Genomic DNA, 23,226 nt, shown 5'->3' with positions numbered 1-23,226 from the left:
AACTTTATTGATCCCGAGGGAAATTCAAGTTTCCAGCATCACAGTTCCATAGTGCAAAACATGTTAGTAAAAAAGGCAGTAGTGCAAAGTACAAAGTACAAAAAAATATACCAGATATAAAAATACAAGGAGATGAAGAAAACTGTTAAAACTGAATACAGAACAGGGTAACAGCTGTGATACAGGACTATTAAAAAAGTGAATATAGTGCAGAAGAGACTGTTAAAAATGAGTATAGTGCATTATTTTCTGTCCTGCAGAATAATGCCAATAATACAAGAAATACCAACAAATGTCACCTAGATAGCTTTCCTCACAGCAATCTGTCAAGTAATGTAGGGTAATAGTGCAGGGTAACTCCAGTAGCTTAGTCTATGAAAGTGCACTGTGTGCATTATTATCTGTCCTGTAGAAATAGATAGGTCGATATAGATAGATACATAAGCGTGTTTTTAAATATACTTCATGTGCACTGATTTGCTATTGCTCTGTTGTAATTGTTGGTTTATTAGGGCACCGTTTGTTGTACACCTCTACCTATTTATTTATTTATTTATTTGCATATATATAAAATTGCACAAAATCCAGTCAATGAAAAAATCAAACAAGAAATGTGTCAGGAGAGGTCAAGAAGCCACAGGCTTATACAAAGGACCTCCCCCCAACCCCAGGAGAAAAAAAACAATAACAAAAAAGGAAGAAAGATCTAAACTAGCATATTTTTAAAATACAACAAAAGTTTAACAACAACAAGAAGTACACAAAATGTGCAGAAAAACCTAACCAAACAGTAGAAAACAATCAAATAAAAACAATGTAATACATACAAAAAACAGCACAGTGTGTATATTTATGTGGATTGTGTTTAACTCAGAATCAGAATCAGAATCAGAATCAGAAAGGTGTTTATTGCCAGGTGTAAGGGGTATACACAAGGAATTTTCTTTGGCTTTGTTGGTGCGAGACAAATAGTATAATAAGACAAATAGTATAATAGGCTATAACATTGTAGTTTTATCTGGACAGTCTGTAAAGAAATATATAATTTAATGATAGTGTTATGAATGTGATTTTTGCATAATAATTTGTGAAATAAAGTTACTGTAAAAAAAAAAAAGAAGAAAAAAAGACCAGCTCACACCCTGTAAGCCTCTCCCAATGCCTCATGGGAGTTGTAGTGCATGGGTGGTGTATTTGTGAATGCTAACAGAATACTTCTTGTTTTATATGTCAAATAACAAGGCTATAACTATGTATTATAACGTATAGTAGTAGATATTAAGTTGACTTAGAATATGAGCCGAGTACCCCAATGTCCTGTCTCAGCTTTTTCTTTAGTTAGATGAAAGAACGTGTTGGTATAAATACGCAGCTAGGTCACGTTAGCTCAGCAGCGCAGCCCGGAAGCAGGGCTGGACCTGAGCTCGTTATAAACATGGCCGTTAGACCGTCCAGCAGCATCAGGTCCTGCGTTACACCGAGTTACTGAAGACATTCAGGAAGTCCCGGAGGGAAACTACGACAGGAACAGGTGGAAAGAAGATGTAGACACACAACGGAAGCCTCTAAAGTACTTTCATAGTGTTATATCCGGCTTGTATAAACTTAAAGTAGTACTTTATGACAGCTAGCTAAGCTAACGCCGACGTCTGTTTAACTTCTGTCAACTCCTCTTCACCAGCTGCTGCAGCGCTTACAGACTAATCTGCTACGTGACTGCGGCTCGACATGGAGGAGAGCTCGGCCAGGCTGTCTCCATGAATATTACACACACAGACGTGTCGGATTAACTCAGCTAAAGGGCTGATCTAAACTTTATATTGAAGGCTCCTTTTTGGTTTGTTTTTTTCTACTGGCACCTCAAGAGCACATCGCTGAGAGGCGGACATAAACAATGTTTTCTGTCAAACCCACGAAACCAACCTTCAAGAGTTATCTTCCTCCTGTACAGGTAGGTGTTTCTGATGGCAAAGTTAACTTTTTATTATGGTGGATGTGTCAAATAATGTGAGTACATTGTGGATGAATTGTGATGACTGGTGTTGTGGCGGAAGGAAAGTTGCAGAGGCTTTTAACATTTAACCAGATTGCTTTTTCTCTGCATCTTCATTTGTTTTGTTTTTTTAAACAATATTTTTATTGAATTTTACATGTAAACATATATACACATACAGACAGACTAACAATATTCATAATTATATTATACAATGAAATGTTTAGTCAGAATTTCCACAGTAATCAAAGAAAGAGAGACATGACATTTCATTTATGTTTTTTTAAACAATATTTTTTATTGAATTTTACACATATATACACATACAGACAGACTAACAATAGTAATAATTAATTGTGTAAATAATAGTAAAAAATAAATTGTGGATGACTGGTGGTGTGGCGGAAGGAAAGTTGCAGAGGCTTTTAACATTTAACCAGATTGCTTTTTCTCTGCATCTTCATTGTTTTGTTTTTTTAAACAATATTTTTATTGGATTTTACATATAAACATATATATATATATATATATATATATACACATATAGACAGACTAACAATATTCATAATTAAATTATACAATGAAATGTTTAGTCAGAATTTCCACAGTAATCAAAGAAAGAGAGACATGACAATTCATGTATTTGTTTTTTTTGTTTTGTTTTTTTAAACAATATTTTTTATTGAATTTTACATATATACACATACAGACAGACTAACAATAGTAATAATTAATTGTATAAAAAATAGTAATAGTAAAAAATAAATGGTGGTTATTGGTGGTTTGGCGGAAGGAAAATTGCAGAGGCATTTAACCAGCTTTTTCTCTGCATCTTCATTGTTTTTTTTGTTTTTGTTTTTTATTGAATTTTTCATATAAACATATATACAAATATACACATACGAAGGAAAGTTGCAGAGGCATTTAACCAGATTGCTTGTTCTCTGCATTGTCATTGTTTTTTTTTGTTTTTTTCAAACAATATTTTTTATTGAATTTTACACATATATATATATATATATATATATACGTATATATACATATATATATATATATATATATATATATATATATACGTATATATATATATACGTATATATATATATACAGACAGACTAACAATATTAATAATTAAATTATACAATGAAATGTTTAGTCAGAATTTCCACAGTAATCAAAGAAAGAGGGACATGACATTTCATGTATTTCACATATCTAACAAAGAAAACAAATAAAATAAAAGATAAGACAAAACAAATAAATACCTCAAAGAAGGAGAACAAAAAAAACACCAAAATTTCAACAACAGCACTCAGCAACACACAGCAGTTTCAATTTGACTGTGCCCCTTGGCGTTCAAGAAACTCCAAAGGTTTCCACACTTCTTCAAATTCAGCTGCTTTTCCTCTGGTTATGTATGTAAGTCTCTCCAGTACAACATAAGATGCCATCTCCCTCACCCATACATGTATCGAAGGTAAATCCATTTTTCTCCAAGCCAAAGCTATATCATTCTCCTGGCCTGCAGGAGTCCAAAGTCAGTTAGAATTAACTGTTTTGAGTTAACGTTAAAGTTATCTGGATATATACCTAGTATACATATCTTTTGCATCTTCATTATTAATGTCAAGTGAAATGTCACCGGTTAGAAGTAGTAGTAGTAAGAGTTTTCTCCCTTTTCCGGTTTAATTTGGAGAATTGAAACCTGTATGGGGAAGCTGATACCGTTTTGAAAAGGAGAATAAGTACCCAGCTATAATTTGACATCCAATGTGTAGGTATGGGGCTCGTATTTGCCTTTCACACACACAGGTCTCTGCACTTCTCCAGACAGCACGTCTAAGCGTTTGCTTACAGACGCTGGTGCAATAACCCAAACAAAACCAGTGTTTGTACTGGCAAGGTCAAGACTAGTGTTGGGAAGTGTTTTTAGATTGTAGAAGTTTGTAGATGGCATATTTAGATAAAAAAAAAAAAAAATCCCATTACCATTTTGTTTAAAAAAAAAAATGCAATCCAATCTATTGTATTCTAGTTTAATCATCATATTGTTATGGGCATGCTCTGGTCTTGGTCACTTAAAAATGGCAAACTATAAATGAAAAATATACTGATTACCTTTGTGTCCAGGTAAACGCTTTCAATCTAAGATTAAATGCACAACAAACATTGCAATGATTCCACATTTATGAGAGAATATCAATGATGCACTTAACCCAGATCAGTTTTAATGAATGGCCTTTACACTCTCTCAGAGGATGTATTATATGTTGGTAAGTTCCAGCGCTTTGCTTATTAAACAAAATATGCCCATACCATTTCATTTTTGCTTTTTCATGTATTTACACCCACAGCTGATGAACTGTGTAGAAAATGCTATAATTTCTAGACTTCCACCCCAAACAGTCTTAAAGCTGAAAGTCAGCACTTTAACCTCGTAAAGGTTTAACTTTAACCAAGTGTGCTGGAGTGGAGCCAGCAATGAAAAACACATGACTGTCAAAACACTTATAGGCTGTCACTGTATCTACAAGTGTGAGCAGTATTTGGGGTTACAGTATTAATAGCATTAGTTGATGCTGTGTATCTTTGGCTCCTTCTGGTTCTGTAAACAGCTTAATGCACCAGGCTTATCATTTCTTATTGAATGTTGCAACATAAATTCAACCAAGAAAAACATAAGCTCTCAGGCTGTTCAACATGGTTTTATGGCAGCCATGGATGTTAGGTATGTTGGGAATCTGCAAGCCATATTACAAGTTTCTTCTCTTTTTTGAATCAGTTCTACACTTAGAAGCAATTTAAATGTCATGCTTTATTTACAAGAACACATAAGTTTTAATTTATTAGCCCCTCCACCTTGTACTGACACTTTTTTGCCATTATTCATTAACCATCTAACAAAGTAATGTTTAACTACAGTAACTAACTCTGATGTGACTTCTGCTTTTTCTCTAGACTGATGTGAAGAAAACTATTGAACCACCTATTAAAAAGTTGGAGCCCAAGTTACTTCAAGGTAAGTTTATTTTCTGCATTATCCTAAGAATCGTTGGCATCACAAAAAAATGTTTACTGATTGCTTGATACATAATCAGATTCTTGTTCTTTAAGCATCACTTTTAGGGCTCTAACCCAGTTACTTCTATAAATATATAACACACACCAAAGTATTAGGAGGCAAGGTGATAAGATTGAACTTTATTCACCCCCAAATTGTTGTGCAGCAGTACAAATTGCAAGTAGGAAATTGTGCAAATATATAGAGTGCAATCTGTTATTGTTCTTCAAACATCAATGTGTTGATCAGCACCGCCCTCACCGCACTATTAGAGTGCAGGCGCTGAAACAGTCTTTTGTTCAGTTGTTTTCTTTGCAACTTTCTCACGATGCATCCTCATGAGGATTAATCATGAGGGTTTAGAGACATCACCCTGCTGGTGATATTTGCACAAGCAGTAGTTTAATGCCATGCAGCACCATTCCTCGCCGTCCATGTGGTGTTTCCACCTCTCAGTTGTGGAAAGTTACCTTTTTACAGGAAACAACTGCTTTAAAACTCCATCATAAAAGTGGATTTTAAATATGTAGTTCTTAATCCTGTGCCAATCAATGCTTATTTTCGCATTATGGCACCAAAGTCTTAACTGTTGCCAGTTGATTACCTGGAGCAGCAGGAAAGTCTTCATTTCAATGATTTATTCTGGTTCAGGTCTGAGAAGTTGTTTTGGGACTACCAGGGAGTGACTCGACACACCCTTTGCATAGTGACGTGTGTTATTTGTGGTAAATATACAGTGATGTCGTCTGTAAAAGTAAGAGCACTCTTACATTAGTTGTAAGTTATAATTGGTTTCTTCAGAGCTACTCTTAAAAAAAATCTTAATTATTAAACCTGCTGTACTTTAGTGACGTGTATTTTGTCTAGGTCAAGGTGAGAATTTTCACTGAGTACTAAATGGCTGGTAAAACAAACTTTCCATCCATTCCCAGCGTTTACCACTTAGGGATTGTCGCTTCTTTTCCGTCTGGATTTTGGAGCCGGACATACAATCCGGTTTCATGATCAGCCCTTTTTTAACTTACTGAGGCAGACCTTTGATGTAACTGTGTCTGTAGGACTCCACCCTGCTGCCCCAGCTCTCATCTTTTGAAAATCCCTGGGGCAACCTTTTATAGCAGCATTAATTGTTCTGTGGTCATGTTAAGAGATAAGGGTCATGTTACTCATAAAAGATATGAAAAGATGCCTTGTTAGCCTAAAGCTTAAGTAAAATCTATAATTTGACTTGCATCTAGTAGAACTGAAGGGGTTTACCGTCCCACTTGTCATCACAGAAACTTGCATCCCCACTGTGTGGGGCATTTTGGATTTTATCTGCCCAACAGAGACTCTGAGCAAAGTAGCTTCAGCTTTTTAAAAATCATTTAGCTTTTGTTTTTGCAACAGAGCCTTTCACAAGCATGCTATTCTTACAGAAAAGCATTGGAGATGAGGCAAGTGACCCCAGACTCCTGCTTAGCTACATACCTATTGTATAAAGAAAATTATAAAGTTATACAGTGTCTGCTATGCTTTTGGAGAATCCCTGAATAACTGGATAACAATAATTAACTAATTAAACCTGCAGTAGGCAGAAAGTTTTTGCAAAAATACCATAATAACCTTTCAGCATATTGTAATTCAAGTGTTCTGAGGGAAAATTAGACTTCTGCACCTCCTCATGGCTCTGTTTTCAGGCTTAAAAAACAAACAAAGTGTTGTGTGTGTCGGGAGACTTTGGCCAATCACAGGTAATTTCAGAGAGAGAGCGTTCTTATTGGCTGTTCATTCAACGGAGGCAGCTGTCAATCACTCGCAAACGGTCAAACTAGGCAGCGCTGATCAAATATGAATCAATATTCTGTTACTGTAATGCCTATTTTTCACCCCAAATGTTTTCAGAAACATCTTGTGGTGTACTGTTTAGCTGTAAAATTAGAAAGTTTGTGACCCGGCAGCCGTGTTGAAATCAGTTGAGGAAATACCAATCACCGAGGGGAGATGGAGAAGGATAATTACTCTAAGAAAGCATCAAATCTACGTTTGAAACTTTAGGTCATAACTGTAACGACAACGATGGATCTAAAATTCATGAAACAAAACCTGGATGTTCAGTGTGTTTTTATTTCAAAGCAATATGTTCTTAAATTAGAGGTACTTTTTCTGAAAATATTAGATGTTTTAACATATTTATACATGTGAGTAACCATTGGATACCACTGGGATTTCATTTTATTATTCAAATAACAACTTTATTAATAAATAGCTTGAATAGTAATAAGTGTTATCTCTTGTTTGAGTACAATAAATTAAAATAAATGATTGCACGTACCACATTTAAGCCTGGTAACAGGTTGAAACTAAATTCAATGCAGAACGTCAAGAACGTACTGGTATGTTCAGAAAGGTCAAGCCAATAAATCTTCATCTTGTTCACTTTGTATAATCTTCACTTTATGTATTCTTCCTTGAACTGTGCAGTGGTAGACTGTATGTTTTACACTCATCTTTTCTTTCTCATTTGTTTGTCCCCAGGGGAGATAGTAGTTAATGAGGTGAACTTTGTGAGGAAATGCATCAGTGCTGAAAGCAGCCAGGATGACCTTTGGGGGAAGTTGATATGCACCAACTTTAAGGTCTCCTTCATCCCTCAAGATGCCTCTTCTAAACAGGTATTTGTGTAGTCTGACTTTAAAGCAGTCAAACTGTGCTGTTTTGAATATTTACTAATTCTTAAGGCCTTACAGATTTTCAAACTGTTGTTTTTGTCATGAATACTTTCACACAGAATGCGAATATTACCTGGTGAAAAAGCAATGTCATTTTTTTTTTCAGAACAAGGTTGATTTTCTGAGCTTTTGCACCGCGAATAAAGACATCGACTAATAAAATTGTGTGGAATGGGTTGAGCAGCGCCTATATTTATGAAACAATAACACGGAGGCTCTGTAGTCCGAACCAAGACCCCAAACTTTGCTCTACTCTCACTTTACTACGCCTTTCAACCATGACAAAGGTTCTTACCTTTCACAATAAAAGCCCTAGACATATAATATTTGAAGTATTTTGCATTTTAGTGTCATGAATTCATCACACCCCAGTGTAAAGGCCTTTTGAACTAGTTAAGATACAAGGCTGTTGGTTTGATGATCTGTCATTATGATACCATAGAAGTCAAAACCACGGGTTTTTTTTTTTAACTTCCTCATACACTGCTTAAACGTGTCAGTTTTATAATGGTTGAATCAAAGCATGGCCTCCCATGGTTACAGATTTAGCTTTATATTTGTGAAATCTATTGGTGCCACCAGAATACTGCTGAATAGCTTGAATACTTGCATTTCTACAGCCATGTTTGTATGTGCAGTGCAGCTGGCAGCGAGGAAGGAAAACTTCTTTCCTGCATTACATTGTCAGTGTTTATCGCACAAGAAGTGAGAGAACAGACGTCATTTCCAGCTATGCAGCAGATTGTCGCCATAATAACAAAATGGAACTTGATCATTACTCAGTCTGAAGGGATCAACTCGATCTAGCCACCAGTATTTGAGATAATATTTCAGTGAGGTATGGGTGTAACATAATGTCTACAGGATGTCACATGTACGTCTTTTTGTTTGTTTTTTCTTTACCACAGAAGGCCCATTTGTCCCACCTGCTGCTTGGAGAACACGACATCCCCCTCACCTGTCTGGAGCAGGTAGTAACAGGTACATCTGGAGTCACATAACTTTGCGGCAAACCTTAATTTTTTTCTGCGGATTTGCTATTGTCATGGCAGACATTCACCTACTGACTTCCACATGAGGAATTCTTGTTACCAGGGCCCTAATGTTTATCTCAAAATTTATCATTTTGTCTAACCCGTAGCCAGAATTTCCAAGCGGTATTAAAGAAATGAAAGCAAGCTAATGTCAGCATTTCTAAACTGTATTCAGCGCATGTTTAATCTATTACTCAATCGACTGTTTCAGGAAAAACAGTCAGCATCCTAACCAGTCATTTTACAAGAGTGATCTGCACATCAGAACTAAAGTTAGATGGGCCCCTCATTAATCTTTGACAGCTTGGTTGACTGGTCTCGTTTTGTTGGTCAGCAATCTGATAACAAGTGATGTCACAGCTAAGGCAGTGTTTAGTGGCAGTGCGGCCTGGCTGGGATTAGACTTGTTTATATATCTCACGGCTGTCAATTGCTGACACTGCAAGGGCAACTGCCCAGAGCGAGGTTTGTTGTGTTACAGTGATGAAGCATGAGGCATGAGGCTTTGTTTTACCCAGCTTGCTTTTTGACAACATTATCATTATGGGATTTGCACAAGTATAGGAGCATAAAGAATGAGATGAGGCCCTAGTGCTGGGTAATATCAATAAAATAAAATAAAATATCTATGTTTTGATTGTACTGATATTGACTGCTTGTGCTTTCACACAATATGTAATCTACAACCGTGTCAGGTGGTATGGTCTCAATGCCCTACAGTCAAAATCCCAGGCGATATTTAGCTTCATATTGATACTAATAAATCATAATAATACATAATAATGAATACCCCAAGGCCCCATTTACACCTAGAATTAAAATATGATCCATAATAGCATGTGTTTAGGTCAAGGTCATTGGTTACTGTTCTGCATAAGTGCAGCACTCTTCCTACAACTTGTTGTAAGATGTATTGATTTGGTTGAGCCCCAAAAAGCTTTTTTTGGGGGGGGGGATATGCTATACAGTTTTTCTATAATTGGTTACCAAGTTCTTGTTGCCGTGTCACAAAATATTTACACAATGAGATTTTTCATAAATAATCATCAGTAATGTGGATATAATGACCAAGTGGGTAAAGGGAAAAATGGAAGAGCTAGAACAGTCTGGTAAGTTCAGAAAATGACATCACTTTACTGTAATGCAGCTTTTAAAATCAGGAAATATTTGCCATATTACGATATCCAAAAAGACGATATCTAGTCTCATATCACAATATCGATATAATTAGGGTTGTCAATTGATTAAAATATGTAATCGTATGATTGTCCATGATTAATCACAATTAAACGCACATGTTTTTATCTGTTCAAAATGTAAATTGAAGGGAAATTTGTCAACCACTGAAAGATCGATTGCGTTAAAGAAATTAGTGGCGTTAAAACGAATTTGCATTAATGCGTTATTATCGCGTTAACTTTGACAGCCCTAATATTGATATAATGCACAGCCCTTTCTTGGCAGAGATAATGTGTTGAGAGTTTTGTAGTTAACGTTGTTGTTGTTGTGTCCAGCGGGGATGCTTTGTAATCCATTCTTACATCACTAAGCATTGGCATCTGCATTGTAGGAAGTTCATATTTTGTGTTTGTTCCTCTCAGTAAATGATACAAAGGGGAAGAAGAAAGTATTGGGTTCAAACCAGAAGCTGAAGTTCAACCCGACAGAGCTCATCCTCTACTGCAAAGACTTGCGCATCATAAGGTTCTGCTTTGATGAGGCCGGGCCTGAGAGTGCCAAAAAGGTGAGAGATACTGAATTTTGTTTTATATCATATCCAGTAATTTGATGTTGGTCTTTTTAGAGAGGCTGTTAAAAAATATCAGATTAATTAGCTTGTGAGACTCTCATCAACTTTGGATACAGGTGAGTCATGGGCAGGTCTAAAAGTAATTGACTTGATTCAAATCACATGACAAAAAAAATATCCTGATCACAATTTAAAGCCACTCAGTAAAAATTTTAAATTTCTGACTTTGGCGCCCTCAGTGGTAGCATCAAAAAACGCATGCTGCCATCCCACTTCTCTCATGTATCCGACCCAGGGACACTGAGATGAATGGGCTGAACGCAAAACGGATAGCACTAGTTTTCACCACAATTGGCTCATTTTTGTGCAAAGAAAAACTTGCCGTCACAATAATTTTGAACGAATCACATAAAGATTTTACACGTAGTGGCCTTAACTCTTAATGCCACACCTCCAAATGACCAATTGCTCAGTATTAACCGTTCATTCCATTTTTCTCAGTTTCTCTTGCCCATTTCACTGTTACTTGTTGCTGAGCAAACTTTTCCTTTCCTGACTCAGTGAGCTTGCTACACACACGCACTCTGCTTCAGTGCTGTGACCACTTCCTCAGCGACAAGGATATTTATATCATACAAACTTTGATGTGCCACTCTCTCACCCTCCATCTGGATAGAAACAACTAACTTCTCTAAATGCATTTCAGTGTATCCATTAGCCAAACAATGAATAACAGACATTGAGAACAATGCTCATTCAAGGCAAGGAAACTCAGAATGATCCTGATTGTAGCAGCAACTGGCAGCGTGACTCTGACTCATCTCCTGCACAGAGAGATTAGATGGACAGATGTTTCATTCTTCAGACTAGATCTCAGTTGAGAGACCTGCTAGTCACTGTTGTTTTTGTAGTAGCCATAGATTTAAAATAATGTGTTTTCAACTAACAAATCAAATACCTCAATACCAGTTTATATTGATGTAATGTTTTGATATTTTTGGGATAGCTAGAGATGTTTTCAGAAGATAGTTGCACACAACGGAAATGAAAGAAAATCCTTGTGATTGGGCAATTTGGGGCACCCAACTGTAATGTAGCCTTAAAGGCCAGGAAAAACATGCATTTCCTTGGTTACATTAGTCAGTTATGTAGTGAGTTGAGCTGTTGTGGCAACTAGCAGCAATTCAGGCTTTGACTGAATTTGCCCAGCCCTTTTTATTAGGGCAAAAATCAAACCAGGAAATTGTCCCTTTGGACAGAACCTGCCAGACCCTGAGAACATGTGATCGCTTGTAAGGCTGCAACTAACGATTATTTTCATTGGCGATTAATCTGTTAGTTGTGTGAAGATGACATCCTCAAATGTCTTGTTTTGTTCACAACTCAAAGATATTCAGTTTACTGTCATAGAGGAATAAAGAAACCAGAAAATATTCACATTTAAGAAGCTGGAATCAGAATTTAGACTTTTATTCTTTAAAAATTACTGACGACTAATCGATTAATTGTTGCAGCTGTAATCGCTTGATAGTTGTACTAAACCAACTCAAAGCACAGCCAACAGTAATAAAATAAACACTCATGTTCTGTAGGCACAGATGTTGTGTTTAAAACATGTTGGTATCTGGAGTTGAAAAAGTCCTTGAAGAAAAAAAATGTGTACTTGTGAATTATGTGCACAGAGGTCTTCAGGAGTTCTTGGCTCCCTGCAGCCTCACTACATGACCCACGAGAGTCCGGCAGCTGTATATCTCTTTACAGTGTGCCAATGAAATGGACGTGAATGTGAATGTGCATGTCTGATCTCCTCCCATGTCATCTGGGAACAATTTTTGTGTAGGTTTTGGAGCTCCACAGCACATACCTGCAGCACATTTAGCTAACAACAGCATTACAGTATGGCACTGCAATGGACAGTCTTATGACCAGTGTTACAAGTCTCTATTTAATTTATTTCAAAATGCATTTTATGTTATGTACTCTGCTGCTTACAACTGAATATGGAAGGATGATTATGTGCAGAGCACTCAAAATAGAAATGAGTCTGCCCTCCTTCACTCCTCGTGAGTTTATTTATGGACACCATGTATGTAATTAAAGTGTGAACCTAAAACGGGGCTCAGTTCTTTTTTTTCTTCTTTGTGACATATGGAATTAACCCAACCTATAACAGCTTATTTTGCCATAGGAAATTACAGAGTTGGGAGCAGCCTTGTCTACGCACACACACGCACACTTTTTTTTCTGTGTCCTCTCATGTTATTCACAGCTTTACTACTGAATGGACGGCTTTGTGTGACTCTTGTGGAGCCACAGTGAGATTCAGTCCTATAAACTCAGAGCAGTAGGCTGTCAGTTAAACATTTGCTTCCCCAGGTTTCACTTGTTCTTGTGTTTGTATGGTTAAAGAATATGCTTCATTTCAGCGCTCTGAGTATACCTGGAAGCTGAGTAGTTGTGATGAAACCTAATGCGCCTTGATATTGTTGAATTGATTCATCCATTCAGCTGTACTTCTCTTGTTCTTTTTATTCTAGGTTTGCCTTGCCATTGCCCATTATTCCCATCCAGCTGATCTTCAACTGCTGTTTGGCTTTGAGTTTCAAGGGCGGCGATACCATGAATCTAAAGGTACACATATAGCATGCAATTTTTCTTTTATTGCCCTTTCACAAGCCATCATTTAGTCTGTTTTAATCAAACTCTGGTGCGATTCATTTGGGCGGTTGTGAACGCAGCAACTGTAGTTGGACCAAAACAACCAGTCCGAGACCTCTTGCGAGAGTTTGAGATGGACACAGGTAAATGACAGGTTAAAATGAGTGGGAGAAGACTGACTTGGACTTCTGCAGAAGTCCGATGTTTGCTTGACATCTGGGCCGAAGAGAACATACAGGATACGCTAAATAAAGAACACAAAAACAGTGAGGTTTATAAAGTAATTTGAGATAAACTGGAGGAGAAGGGATTCGTACGCTCAGGAGATCAGTGCCGAGTCAAAAAGAAAAAACTTCGACAGCAATATTTCAAAGTCCATGATTCCCTCTCGAGACGAAAAAGATAAATTTGCTCCTTCGTACATGCCCCTCAGCAAATAATTAGTTTTATTTGGTTAGCTTTTAAATTGTGCACCGTGAAACCGAACCAGAAAACAAACCAACATTATCAATTTCACTCTTGATTCGGACTGGCCAAACGGACTATGGCTTGTGAAAGTGCCCTAAAAGACATAACTTGTTTTTGAAACTGTTGTCTTTCCTGTTAGTCTACATTTAAGAATGATCCAAATTTGACTATCCATGTTTAATTTCTCTGCATTATGCACCAGAAATAATCTCAAAGTGCATCTGTATTTCCAGGGCAGCGAGTTAATGGTTCCAACCCTCGAGCAGGATTACGGACCCCCATTTTTGATCGTCCATCAGACTGGGATCGGGAGATCAAGAGAACCGGGGCATCAGAGTGGAGAGTGTGCTCCATCAACGAGAGTTATGCCATCTCACAAAGGTTTTCAGCTCGTTTTGTGTGTTGTTGGCAATTTATGATGGGCGTCATAGGCAGAGGATGTCTGTGGCTCCTTCACTCGGCCGTAGTTGTTACAGACACTCTAAATTTCACCCTTTACTCATACCTGGTATGTTTTGGCAAGACAGTATATTTACACTGTAAGCTTTTTTCCTCGCTTCATGAGTGACTTTAAGGAGAAAAATTTGTGAATGTCTCAGTGTAGCATGCAAGTTAATTTTGGACAATATGTGCTATTCATCTGAATTCAGTGGTGACATCATGGTGCGTTTCAAAGTAAGGATTGTACTGTGTTTTATGTGGAATTTGAGAAAAGAGTCAAAATTACATAATAGTAGCTTGCACCAGACTGTGGGACTAAAACAATACTTGCAGTGCACTCTGATTCAGTTTTCCCTCAATCACAAAAAACCTGACCGCTAAAGATACTCACCAGCTTAGATATTTGGGCGCATGCACAGCAAAACAAATCTAGTGCTAACAAGTTATTTACACAGGGTTCCCATGTGTCCTGGAAAACCTGGAAAACAGTTGATAAATTTTCCAGTCATTGAAAACACATGGAAAATGAGAGAAAAAGTAAAAGGTCTTAGAAAATGATTTCAACATTCTTCTATTTTTCCTTAGCTGAGAATGAACCATAGGCTCTCTACCAGAGCTCCCCAAAACGGATAACACTGCCATCTTAAAGGGATAAGTTATGTTCAGGATCATATTAACGTTCAAATGGTAGTTTATGGACGAGAGCATTTTGAATAGGCTGCTCTCGGTTATGTTGTAGAAACGCTGTGAACACACCTCCAAGTCGAGGCACGTGGTAGTACATGCAAGTTTGACTTTTGTAGCTCGGGTGTGATTAGCCTTGTTAAAGACTCCACTTTATATTACTGGGAAAGGGTCTAAAGTATGGTGTGATAAACTGATAAGAGTCAGTGGCAGTTCATAATCCTAGTAAACTCAACTTTGAATCAATTCGTCATAATTTCTAAGCATGTAAGAGATGATTTCATAGATGAGTTAAAGCCATGGACTGCATGTCTTTTAAATTAGACTTCCACAGAGAAGAACATATTAGTGTATTTCACGATCCCTTTCTTTCATACCAGCTAGATCGTCACTGAAAATGTCCTGGAAAATGATCTTTACAAGAGAGTGGGGAACCCTGTTTACAGTACATCAGCCAAGTCTTTTAGTACAATATTCTGGTATGTCAGCATGAAGCAACACAATTAGCTTATTCTTGGACAAATATGGGCATGGGTAAGTGATGGTGATGGTGATAGTGATAAGTGATTTTCTGTTTTATGATGTCTGTCAGGTTTTAGGATTGGAAGTTGTGGAAAACATGAAAATACTTTTTTCTTAGATATATTTTCCTGGTGTCTTGTGTTTGTTTCCTGTGTAACACCAGTGTCTTTCTCTTCTTTTCAGTCTTCCAGAGTACATTGTGGTCCCAGTTTCTCTGGCAGATCAGGATCTGAAGCAGCACTACATATTCTTCACTGATCAGCGTATCCCCGTGAGTTTTCTGATATCTCCATTAACAGCGTCACGCTTTGCTAAGAATGCTTCATTTATCTCTTTCAGTTATTTATTGTTAGGTCTATAATATATTACTTTCATGATGCGATATTTTATTATCCCATTCACCACCATTGGAGTCATTTATAATCATTATCTGTCGATTAAGTCAGTACCGTCCAGTTTGATTGATCATCTTTTTTATTTGCCCCCTAATTTATGTCATCCTTGTAGCACTGGTGCTGGAATCACCCAAATGGAAGTGCTCTTGTCCGCGTGGCCAGCGTAAATGATCCATTGCAGCAGAAGAAGATTGATCAGAGGTACGCCATACTCCATCAAAACATGTTAACTGTGTTGTTTCTTCTCTCTCTTCCACACTGAAATTCAATAGCAACCAGATGTTCAACTGCAGGCAGTGGAATAAGAAAGTGTTAATTTGATATAAGTCTAAACATGCATTTTTTAGTACAGGTTTTTGGTAATAAAGCTGGTTATATATGTATGATGTATTGCTGAGATGTTGCTACAGCTGTTTTAAGACCTCAGTCATCGATGTCTGTCTTGTGTTGTGGTAGAGTCTTCCCCGCCATCACAAAAAGCCACCCACAGCGCAGTGAAGTCGTCAAGTCAGATCTAGACAAATGTCTCCCCAACATCCAGGACATCCAGAGTGCCTTTGTTAAAGTCAGGCAGATCTGCGTCGTAGGTGAGCCTCATCGCCACTTTCATCCGTAACGGTTAGATAACCACTGTGTGAAATATATCTCAATGCACATTTCTTTTGAGTGGAACGTATTTCTTGACATGCTTGCGTATAGTTTTATAGGTGTACAAGTGTTTGACTGTGTCTGACGTTTGTGCAGATCCTTTCGAGGAGTCCGAGGAGAGGTGGCTCACATCTATTGAAAACACACGATGGCTGGAGTTCGTCAGGTATGTAAACAACCTGACACTGCATGATAACTGTTTATAAACTTAATTAACGGCGTAGTTCATTTTGCACTAAAGTTCTTAATAAAATGAGAAAATACTCTGTACTTTTCATTGGTCAAGTATTTAATTCATACAGGATTATACAAAAATAGGCTTTACCATGTGATTATTTCATATTTATTTATTGAATTACCAGAAAATGTGCTATATTGTGATATATATTGTTATTGAGATATGAAATGACCTATATCGGGATAGAAGATTTTGGCCAAATTACCCAGCAATAGTACTACATGTTTTTCAAAATCAGTTAACATTTATGTTCTGTTTGTGACTTTAGGGCTTTCCTGAAACACTCAGCTGAGATCGTGTACCAACTGGATGGAAAGAATACTTCAGTCATTCTTCAAGGTAAAACTAAAAGTTGTTTTTATCATTTTTCATTAGTCCCATATTATTTTGAGGTCAAGCCTCACAGTTTCAAGCCAAGGAGTCACAGAGCAACAGCATTTTTTTTAATTCTTTACTTGTACCAACATTTGGCTTCAAACATGCTGCACACCAGCCACAGTACATTTAAAATATTAGTCAAATTATAGCCAAATTAGAATCACTGCCATATTAGCGCCATCAAAGTGTCATCAAAAGTGTTTTCCTTGCAAACAGCTTGTTTAAGCTTTTGGTTTCTCTTTTTGTTTCTACCTGTACAGAGGAGGAAGACCGAGACCTGAACTGTGTAGTGTCCTCCTTGGTGCAGCTCATGTTGGACCCTCATTATCGCTGCCTCGTTGGCTTTCAGAGTTTGGTGCAGAAGGAGTGGGTGATGGCTGGCCATCGCTTCTTGGACAGATGCAACCACTTAAAGAAGAATGATAAAGTGGAGGTATTTGTCTGACTGCAAATAACCAACTCCCAGATCTAATAGAAATGCCAAAGCACTTTTTCTTATTGTTTGTTTTTCTCTGTTCTCTCGGTCAAGTCCCCGCTGTTCATGCTGTTCCTGGACTGCGTGTGGCAGATGATGAACCAGTACCCAGCAGCGTTCGAGTTCACAGAGGCCTATCTGACAGTACTGAGTGACAGCATGTGGATCCCACTCTTCAGTACTTTCCTCTTCAATTCTTCCAAACAGCGAGCTCAGCACTTGATGGTGAGAGACACACACACACACACACACACACACACACACACACACGTGATTGTTTATTCATTTATTTAGTTGAGTTTAATGCATATATACATACATGGAAATGTATGTGAACAATGCTGTACACCAACAGATTTCCACCATAATCCTGAATATATTATTAAATCAATTAAATGTGAACAACATTTTAACAAAGCAACATGTTTTTGTGGTAGCTTCTCATGTCAAAGACTACAATTTCCTTCTGTGTGTGTCAGATAATTGACAGGAAAGAGTGCAACGTAATGCACAAAGATAAGAACACATTTAGCTTGTGGTCAAGGAAGTCACTAAATTAAATGAATTGACAAAGTGAATTATAGCAGTTGTTTTGTTTACCTTCATGGATTGTCATCTCAAGTCTGTACATAGTATTACACAGAAAACATTAATGTAAACTATGAAAAAACTTCCAGAGCATAAATAACCTTTGTTTACTCTACAGGACTTTGCCAAGAATAAAGCCATCCCTCAAGGAGAAGACCAGGTTGTGTTTTTCCCTCCTGTTTGGGACTGGTCACAGCAGTACTCCACCAAAGACCAAACCCTCTTTAACAACCCCATGTACGTAGGCAAAGGAGCGGCCTGCGTGCAGAATGGAGAAGTGAAAACCTTCAGACGCACAAAGGTACATAACACGCTTTACAAGTTTAACAGAGAAGTAGCAGCACATTTTTTTCAAGTGTATTCTCTCGCTCTCACACTCACACTCTCACTCAAACACTTACACTAACACACATGCTCTTTTACTACCCTGGATACATATCAAACACTTTTTTCTGTGTAGGTAGTTTAATGGTTTTCAGCCATGTTGAATGAAAGGCGTAAGGTTTTCACCTTCCTGTTCACGGTCATGTAGCCAGTTTTGGTGTGCAAGGACTTATACGTCTACACCCAAAACCATCAGTATCACACTCTTGTTTTGTCTTTTGGTTTTGGGTAACGCATAAAGACTTTTTATTTCCTTTTTTCTCAAGAAGTCAAGTAGGTTTGTGCTTTCCTTTTCTTTTTGCAGGGTAGATATCACAGAGTGTAAATACAGTTAAGCTGCCTCTGTGACTGATTTCTAATTAATATAAGGTGCATACAACACCACAGCCTTCTTATTTTCAAGCTCAGACTAGGATCAATAATGAGTCGTAGGCATTTTTGAAATGGGCCACGTTAATCCTCTGCCCTCTTTCAATTACCTCAGGCTGGAAGGTATTACTATTTTCATACGCGTTTTGCTGAGATATACACAATTTCTGATGGAGTAAATGTTTAACATGAATAATCCATCCAGTCAGCAGTTTTGATTATTGCTGCTGAGATGTTATGGGCAGCGTTTTTGTTTTCGTGTCATCAGCAACTTCAGAAAACGCACACAAGGTGAATTATTACAATATTATTAATTAATAAATCATTGTTTTTTTCTTAAAGGAACAGTGTGGGACATTTCGAGGGATCTATTAGCAGAAATGGAATATGATATTCATAACTATGTTTTCATTAATGTATAATCACCTGATAATAAGAATCGTTGTGTTTTCGTTAGCCTAAAATGAGCCCTTCATATCTACATAGAGAGCAGGTCGTCTTTAACTGAGAACCTGGAACGAGTGAGCTTTGGTTAGATAGCGTTAGACTATTCTCACTAAACATGATAAACTGTGTCCTTCCTCCAGCAGAAAACCTACAGTTCCACATTGCGAGGAACGTCTGCATCTATGCGCAATGGAATGAAGGGTGGAGAGGATACACTGACCCGACGGGGCTCTCTGGTGTCGGAGCTGAGGCCTGAGTTCTCACCGGTAAAAGCCGAAAGCCCGGCAGAGCGCTTCTTCAGAGACTGGTTCTCTCGACCTGTTGACCAGCAGGGCCTTCTGATTCCCCTGCTCGCGCCGTCGCACGTGGCTCTCTGGAAGCTCTACTTTCTACGCTGGGTCCCTGAAGCCTGCATTACCAAAGGAGGCCCCGTCACCGCCTTCCACAAGCTCTCCCAACTGGTTGATGAAATTGAGATACTACAGAGCCAGCTCAGGCAGTACAAGGGACCCAGTCCAGGCAGCACGCCACTCCCCAGTTCAAGTGGGCCCCTCTCAGACCAAAGGAGGATGTATTTTAAGGCCAGTTCCCCACATGACCCCCCTACATCTCCAGACTTCCTTACCTCCTCCTTTCCTTTCACCCCAATGGGAAACCTGTGTCGCCGCAGCACCCATGGGACCCCCATTAGCAAATTTCTGAACGGGGCGAGGATCTGGCTCTCTACAGAGACTCTTGATAATGACACTGTCTGAAAACGTGGGGCTTTAGGGCTCACTTCTCTGAGCTCAGTGCAGGTTTGTGTAACAGTTTAATCATCTTATTTTCTATTGCCTCTTTCTTAAATACCAAGAAGGAAAATGAGAAATAGGAAAAAATAACTTTGGACTTCTGATTTGAATTATTTATAAGCTAGAATTTGCACCGTTGATGCTGCATCGAAATCTGAGGTAATTTCTAAACTCTGTCCTCTATAGGACTGAATCATTATTGTCCATTACAGTTGAGGAATTAAAGCACATCGTCCTTATTGGCCAGTGAGATGTTACTGTGAGGTTTTCTCTGACTGTGAAAGATCATCATACTTAATTCATTTTTATAATGGATTTAGCTAAGATAACTGCTCTTTTTTGCTGAGCGTACTGTATGATCTACACAAAGAAGGTTTTTGGAGATTTGAATATTGAGTTGAGAGCTTCCTCTCCAAGATTGACCTTTTTAATGCACATTTTAAGGCAATAATTGAAATTTAACTAAGTATGTGTGTAGCAATGCCATCAGTTTAGTTGTCCTTTTGTCAAATTCTTGTTGGTCAGTAAGACTTCCTCACTGTAATGGAAATGAAAAATGTAATCCGAAATAGCAATGCTTGAAATTAGAAAATGCCTATTTTTACTGCAGCAGCAATGATGCATTTCACTGAACACTGATTTCCAAGTACTCAATTTGTTTTTACCTTCCAGGAAAAGTAATTGACAATATAATATTTTTTTATTCTAATCAGAAAGAGGAACAGAAAATAACACTGCTAACAAGTATTTTACTGTGTGGTTAGTAACAAAGAGGATCTGGCCTGGTTGAATGTAATGGGGCGTTTTTGTTTTTCTCTCTTTGCACAAACTTAATGCTATTTGCTCCAAGTGCCCATATTTGAATGGTTGTGTTGAGGTTTCACTGTAAGCAGCAAATCGTGTGATTTCAGGGTCTTTCTTTGTAGATTTACTCTATTTTTGAAGCAGAGAAAAGGGCCTATATTTTTAGTATCATAAAGCAGGTGATACTTAGTCGGCAATGAGGAGCTGTGAGGACTTCAATCTGTGGTAGATATTCCCTCTTCTCTTTTTGAAGGGGTTTTATTAAACTTTTATAGAGGCCTTCTGGTAAGGCACCTAGGAGAAACTGTTCATATTAACAGTAGCTGAGTGGGTAAATATTTGAAAGCAAAGGGACATAATAAGGGCTTTGACTCAAACCACTCTCTAGTTTAGATGTAGTGAACTTCAGGCACTGAAGTTACTGATCCAGTGAAACAGAGTGATGGGTCAATGACAAGTGACAGTTTTAAGGCAGCACATGAGAAAATATCAGCAATAAATCATCTGGACAGCAAGTGTCATAAATACACCATGTGTGTCATTTTGATATTTCAGAATAAAATGACAATAAAGGTCAGTTGTCAGCTATAAAGTCCACACAGGCTGCTTAAAGAAAAGCCTGATGTTTGTACAAAAAGAAATGTTTAACATACTGTATGTAGCTATAACAATACTTATGTTTTTATTAACATTTGTGCTTGTTTTTTTTTTTCAGATAATGCTACTCTCCATAGAGGAATAATGTTAAAGAAAACAAGCAGTGAAGTTACTGTACTTCCAGTTAGGATAGTGATGGAGAGTTAAGATGTTAACAAGTTTTTATGGTGCAATCAGAACATTTTCTAGAAAGCTAAACTTCCAAGTGTGCTGTAAAGACTTTTGTCATTTGGAGACCCTTAACGATGTCTTGCCTGGGAAGTTTACTACTGCTGAACTAGAGTGTGGTTTCAGACACATACGTGCCCATTTAAAACTGGTGAGCAACTAGCACTGTGTAATATCCTGATGTCTTTAATAACAATACAGCATTTAATATCAAAGCCCTTTCTAATTTAAAAGAGCACTGGACAGACTCAACATCTGTCCTCTTACACAGGAGCATCCATCCTTAGATGCTAGTTTGACCAGTTTCCAATGATATTCAAATAAACTCGTGATTCTTTGGCAATAACTAGATCAGGTGTTTTTTGATATAGAGATGTGTGTAGTGTGAGTGCACAACCTGCTCTCCCAAATGCTATTAATTGCACATTTTACTCGATATATAGGACAGTTTGTTTGAAGGTGGTTGTTGGATATAATTTTGGCAGATATTATAAATACTGTATATGCTTGAAATCTTCCAATTCATATTTTTGATTAATGGTACTAAATAACCTTTATCCTTGATTTAGTCTTTATATTGTCTGGAGAGATATTTATATGCTGTGCTTTTCCACTAATTCACGATGTTGCACTCTGCTGTAATTGCATGATGACCGTGCTTCCACTGTGGCACAGTTTGATATTGATGAGCGGCAGATGTATTTATTCAGTTATGCAAATGTTCTCTAATCGGGATGCAAGTGCTACTGTACATCCCCTGTGCCTTTTTGGGAAGATTGACCATTTTTGTAACTATATTCTAAATCTGTTGACTTATTTTAGTTTTCTAAAACTGTTGATTTATCAATCTAGTTAAACTCAGTGGTACTGCACTGAAGCTGTTTTTTTCCTAACAGAAAATAAGGCTCAAATGTGTACCAGTAACCAATCATTACATTATTTTTCAAATGAATTTGCGTTCTGGCTTTTATTTCACTGAGTCCACTGATTTTGTCTATTACACTCAGACAGTATAACCCGCCTCCAATATATCACAAATGATATGAACAATATGCCAAAAGGCCTCTCACACAATGTTTGTACAATTAGAGGGGATGGGTAACAATTTATTAATGCCAAGTGAAGAAAACAGCCCAGCTCACATATTCACAAAGATTCCTGGTGTGTTATACATTACAATATCTTCTGGGGTGAACAACTGACAGGGAGGGAGAATATATTAACCATAAACACAATTTTGTATAGGTAAGGGTTTTTCCCACTCAGATGGTATCTGGTCTGGCCCATGTACTAACTGGTGATGTTTCAGTTCCTTACAAGCAGTCCCTCCCTGGTGTCGACTGAACCATGGATATGACACTTCTCCACATCATGGTAGTTTGGCTCAACAAGCTTGTTTATACACTCGAGCTATTGATCCAATTTTAAGTGAAATTGTTGTGAAGATTTGCACATCTGTACAAGTAAAGTAGGTGGGATATGAATTTGCAATTATAGAAAACCTGCATGAGCATTCCACCCAGCCACAGGGTCATCCACACTTCCTTGATGAGATAAATCTT

General features: G+C 37.6%; 1 protein-coding gene across 7 annotated transcripts; it reads left to right on the top strand.

Annotated features, from left to right (window-relative positions):
* Positions 1–1,427: 1,427 nt before the first annotated feature.
* mtmr10 (myotubularin related protein 10) lies at positions 1,428–22,616 on the top strand. 7 transcript variants are annotated; one of them, XM_074618063.1, is made up of 17 exons: positions 1,428–1,544; positions 1,682–1,951; positions 4,952–5,012; positions 7,572–7,708; positions 8,674–8,746; positions 10,401–10,543; positions 13,087–13,180; positions 13,909–14,056; positions 15,506–15,593; positions 15,830–15,918; positions 16,174–16,304; positions 16,462–16,531; positions 16,872–16,942; positions 17,242–17,414; positions 17,511–17,681; positions 18,163–18,345; positions 19,388–22,616. In XM_074618063.1, exons 2-17 carry the CDS (start codon positions 1,895–1,897, stop codon positions 19,997–19,999), a joined length of 2,301 nt encoding a protein of 766 aa, XP_074474164.1. In that variant the 5' UTR covers positions 1,428–1,544; positions 1,682–1,894; the 3' UTR covers positions 20,000–22,616. The 7 variants fall into 7 exon arrangements, with proteins under 7 accessions (XP_074474164.1, XP_074474143.1, XP_074474151.1 ...); XM_074618042.1 differs by having other exon boundaries at positions 19,385–22,616; XM_074618050.1 differs by having other exon boundaries at positions 1,429–1,951; positions 19,385–20,041; positions 21,555–21,690.
* The last annotated feature ends 610 nt before the right edge of the window (positions 22,617–23,226 follow it).

This window comes from Sebastes fasciatus, chromosome 2 (assembly GCF_043250625.1).
Source record: "Sebastes fasciatus isolate fSebFas1 chromosome 2, fSebFas1.pri, whole genome shotgun sequence".
Taxonomy (NCBI): domain Eukaryota; kingdom Metazoa; phylum Chordata; class Actinopteri; order Perciformes; family Sebastidae; genus Sebastes; species Sebastes fasciatus.
Note: the sequence above shows the minus strand (reverse complement) of the source record. Positions and strands in the feature narration are given on the sequence as shown.

Coding starts and splice junctions, on each gene's coding strand:
- mtmr10 (XM_074618042.1), top strand. CDS start 1,895: ATGTTTTCTGTCAAACCCACGAAACCAACCTTCAAGAGTTATCTTCCT. Junction 5,013..7,571: donor GGAGCCCAAGTTACTTCAAG/GTAAGTTTATTT, acceptor GTTTGTCCCCAG/GGGAGATAGTAGTTAATGAG. Junction 10,544..13,086: donor GGCCTGAGAGTGCCAAAAAG/GTGAGAGATACT, acceptor TTTTTATTCTAG/GTTTGCCTTGCCATTGCCCA.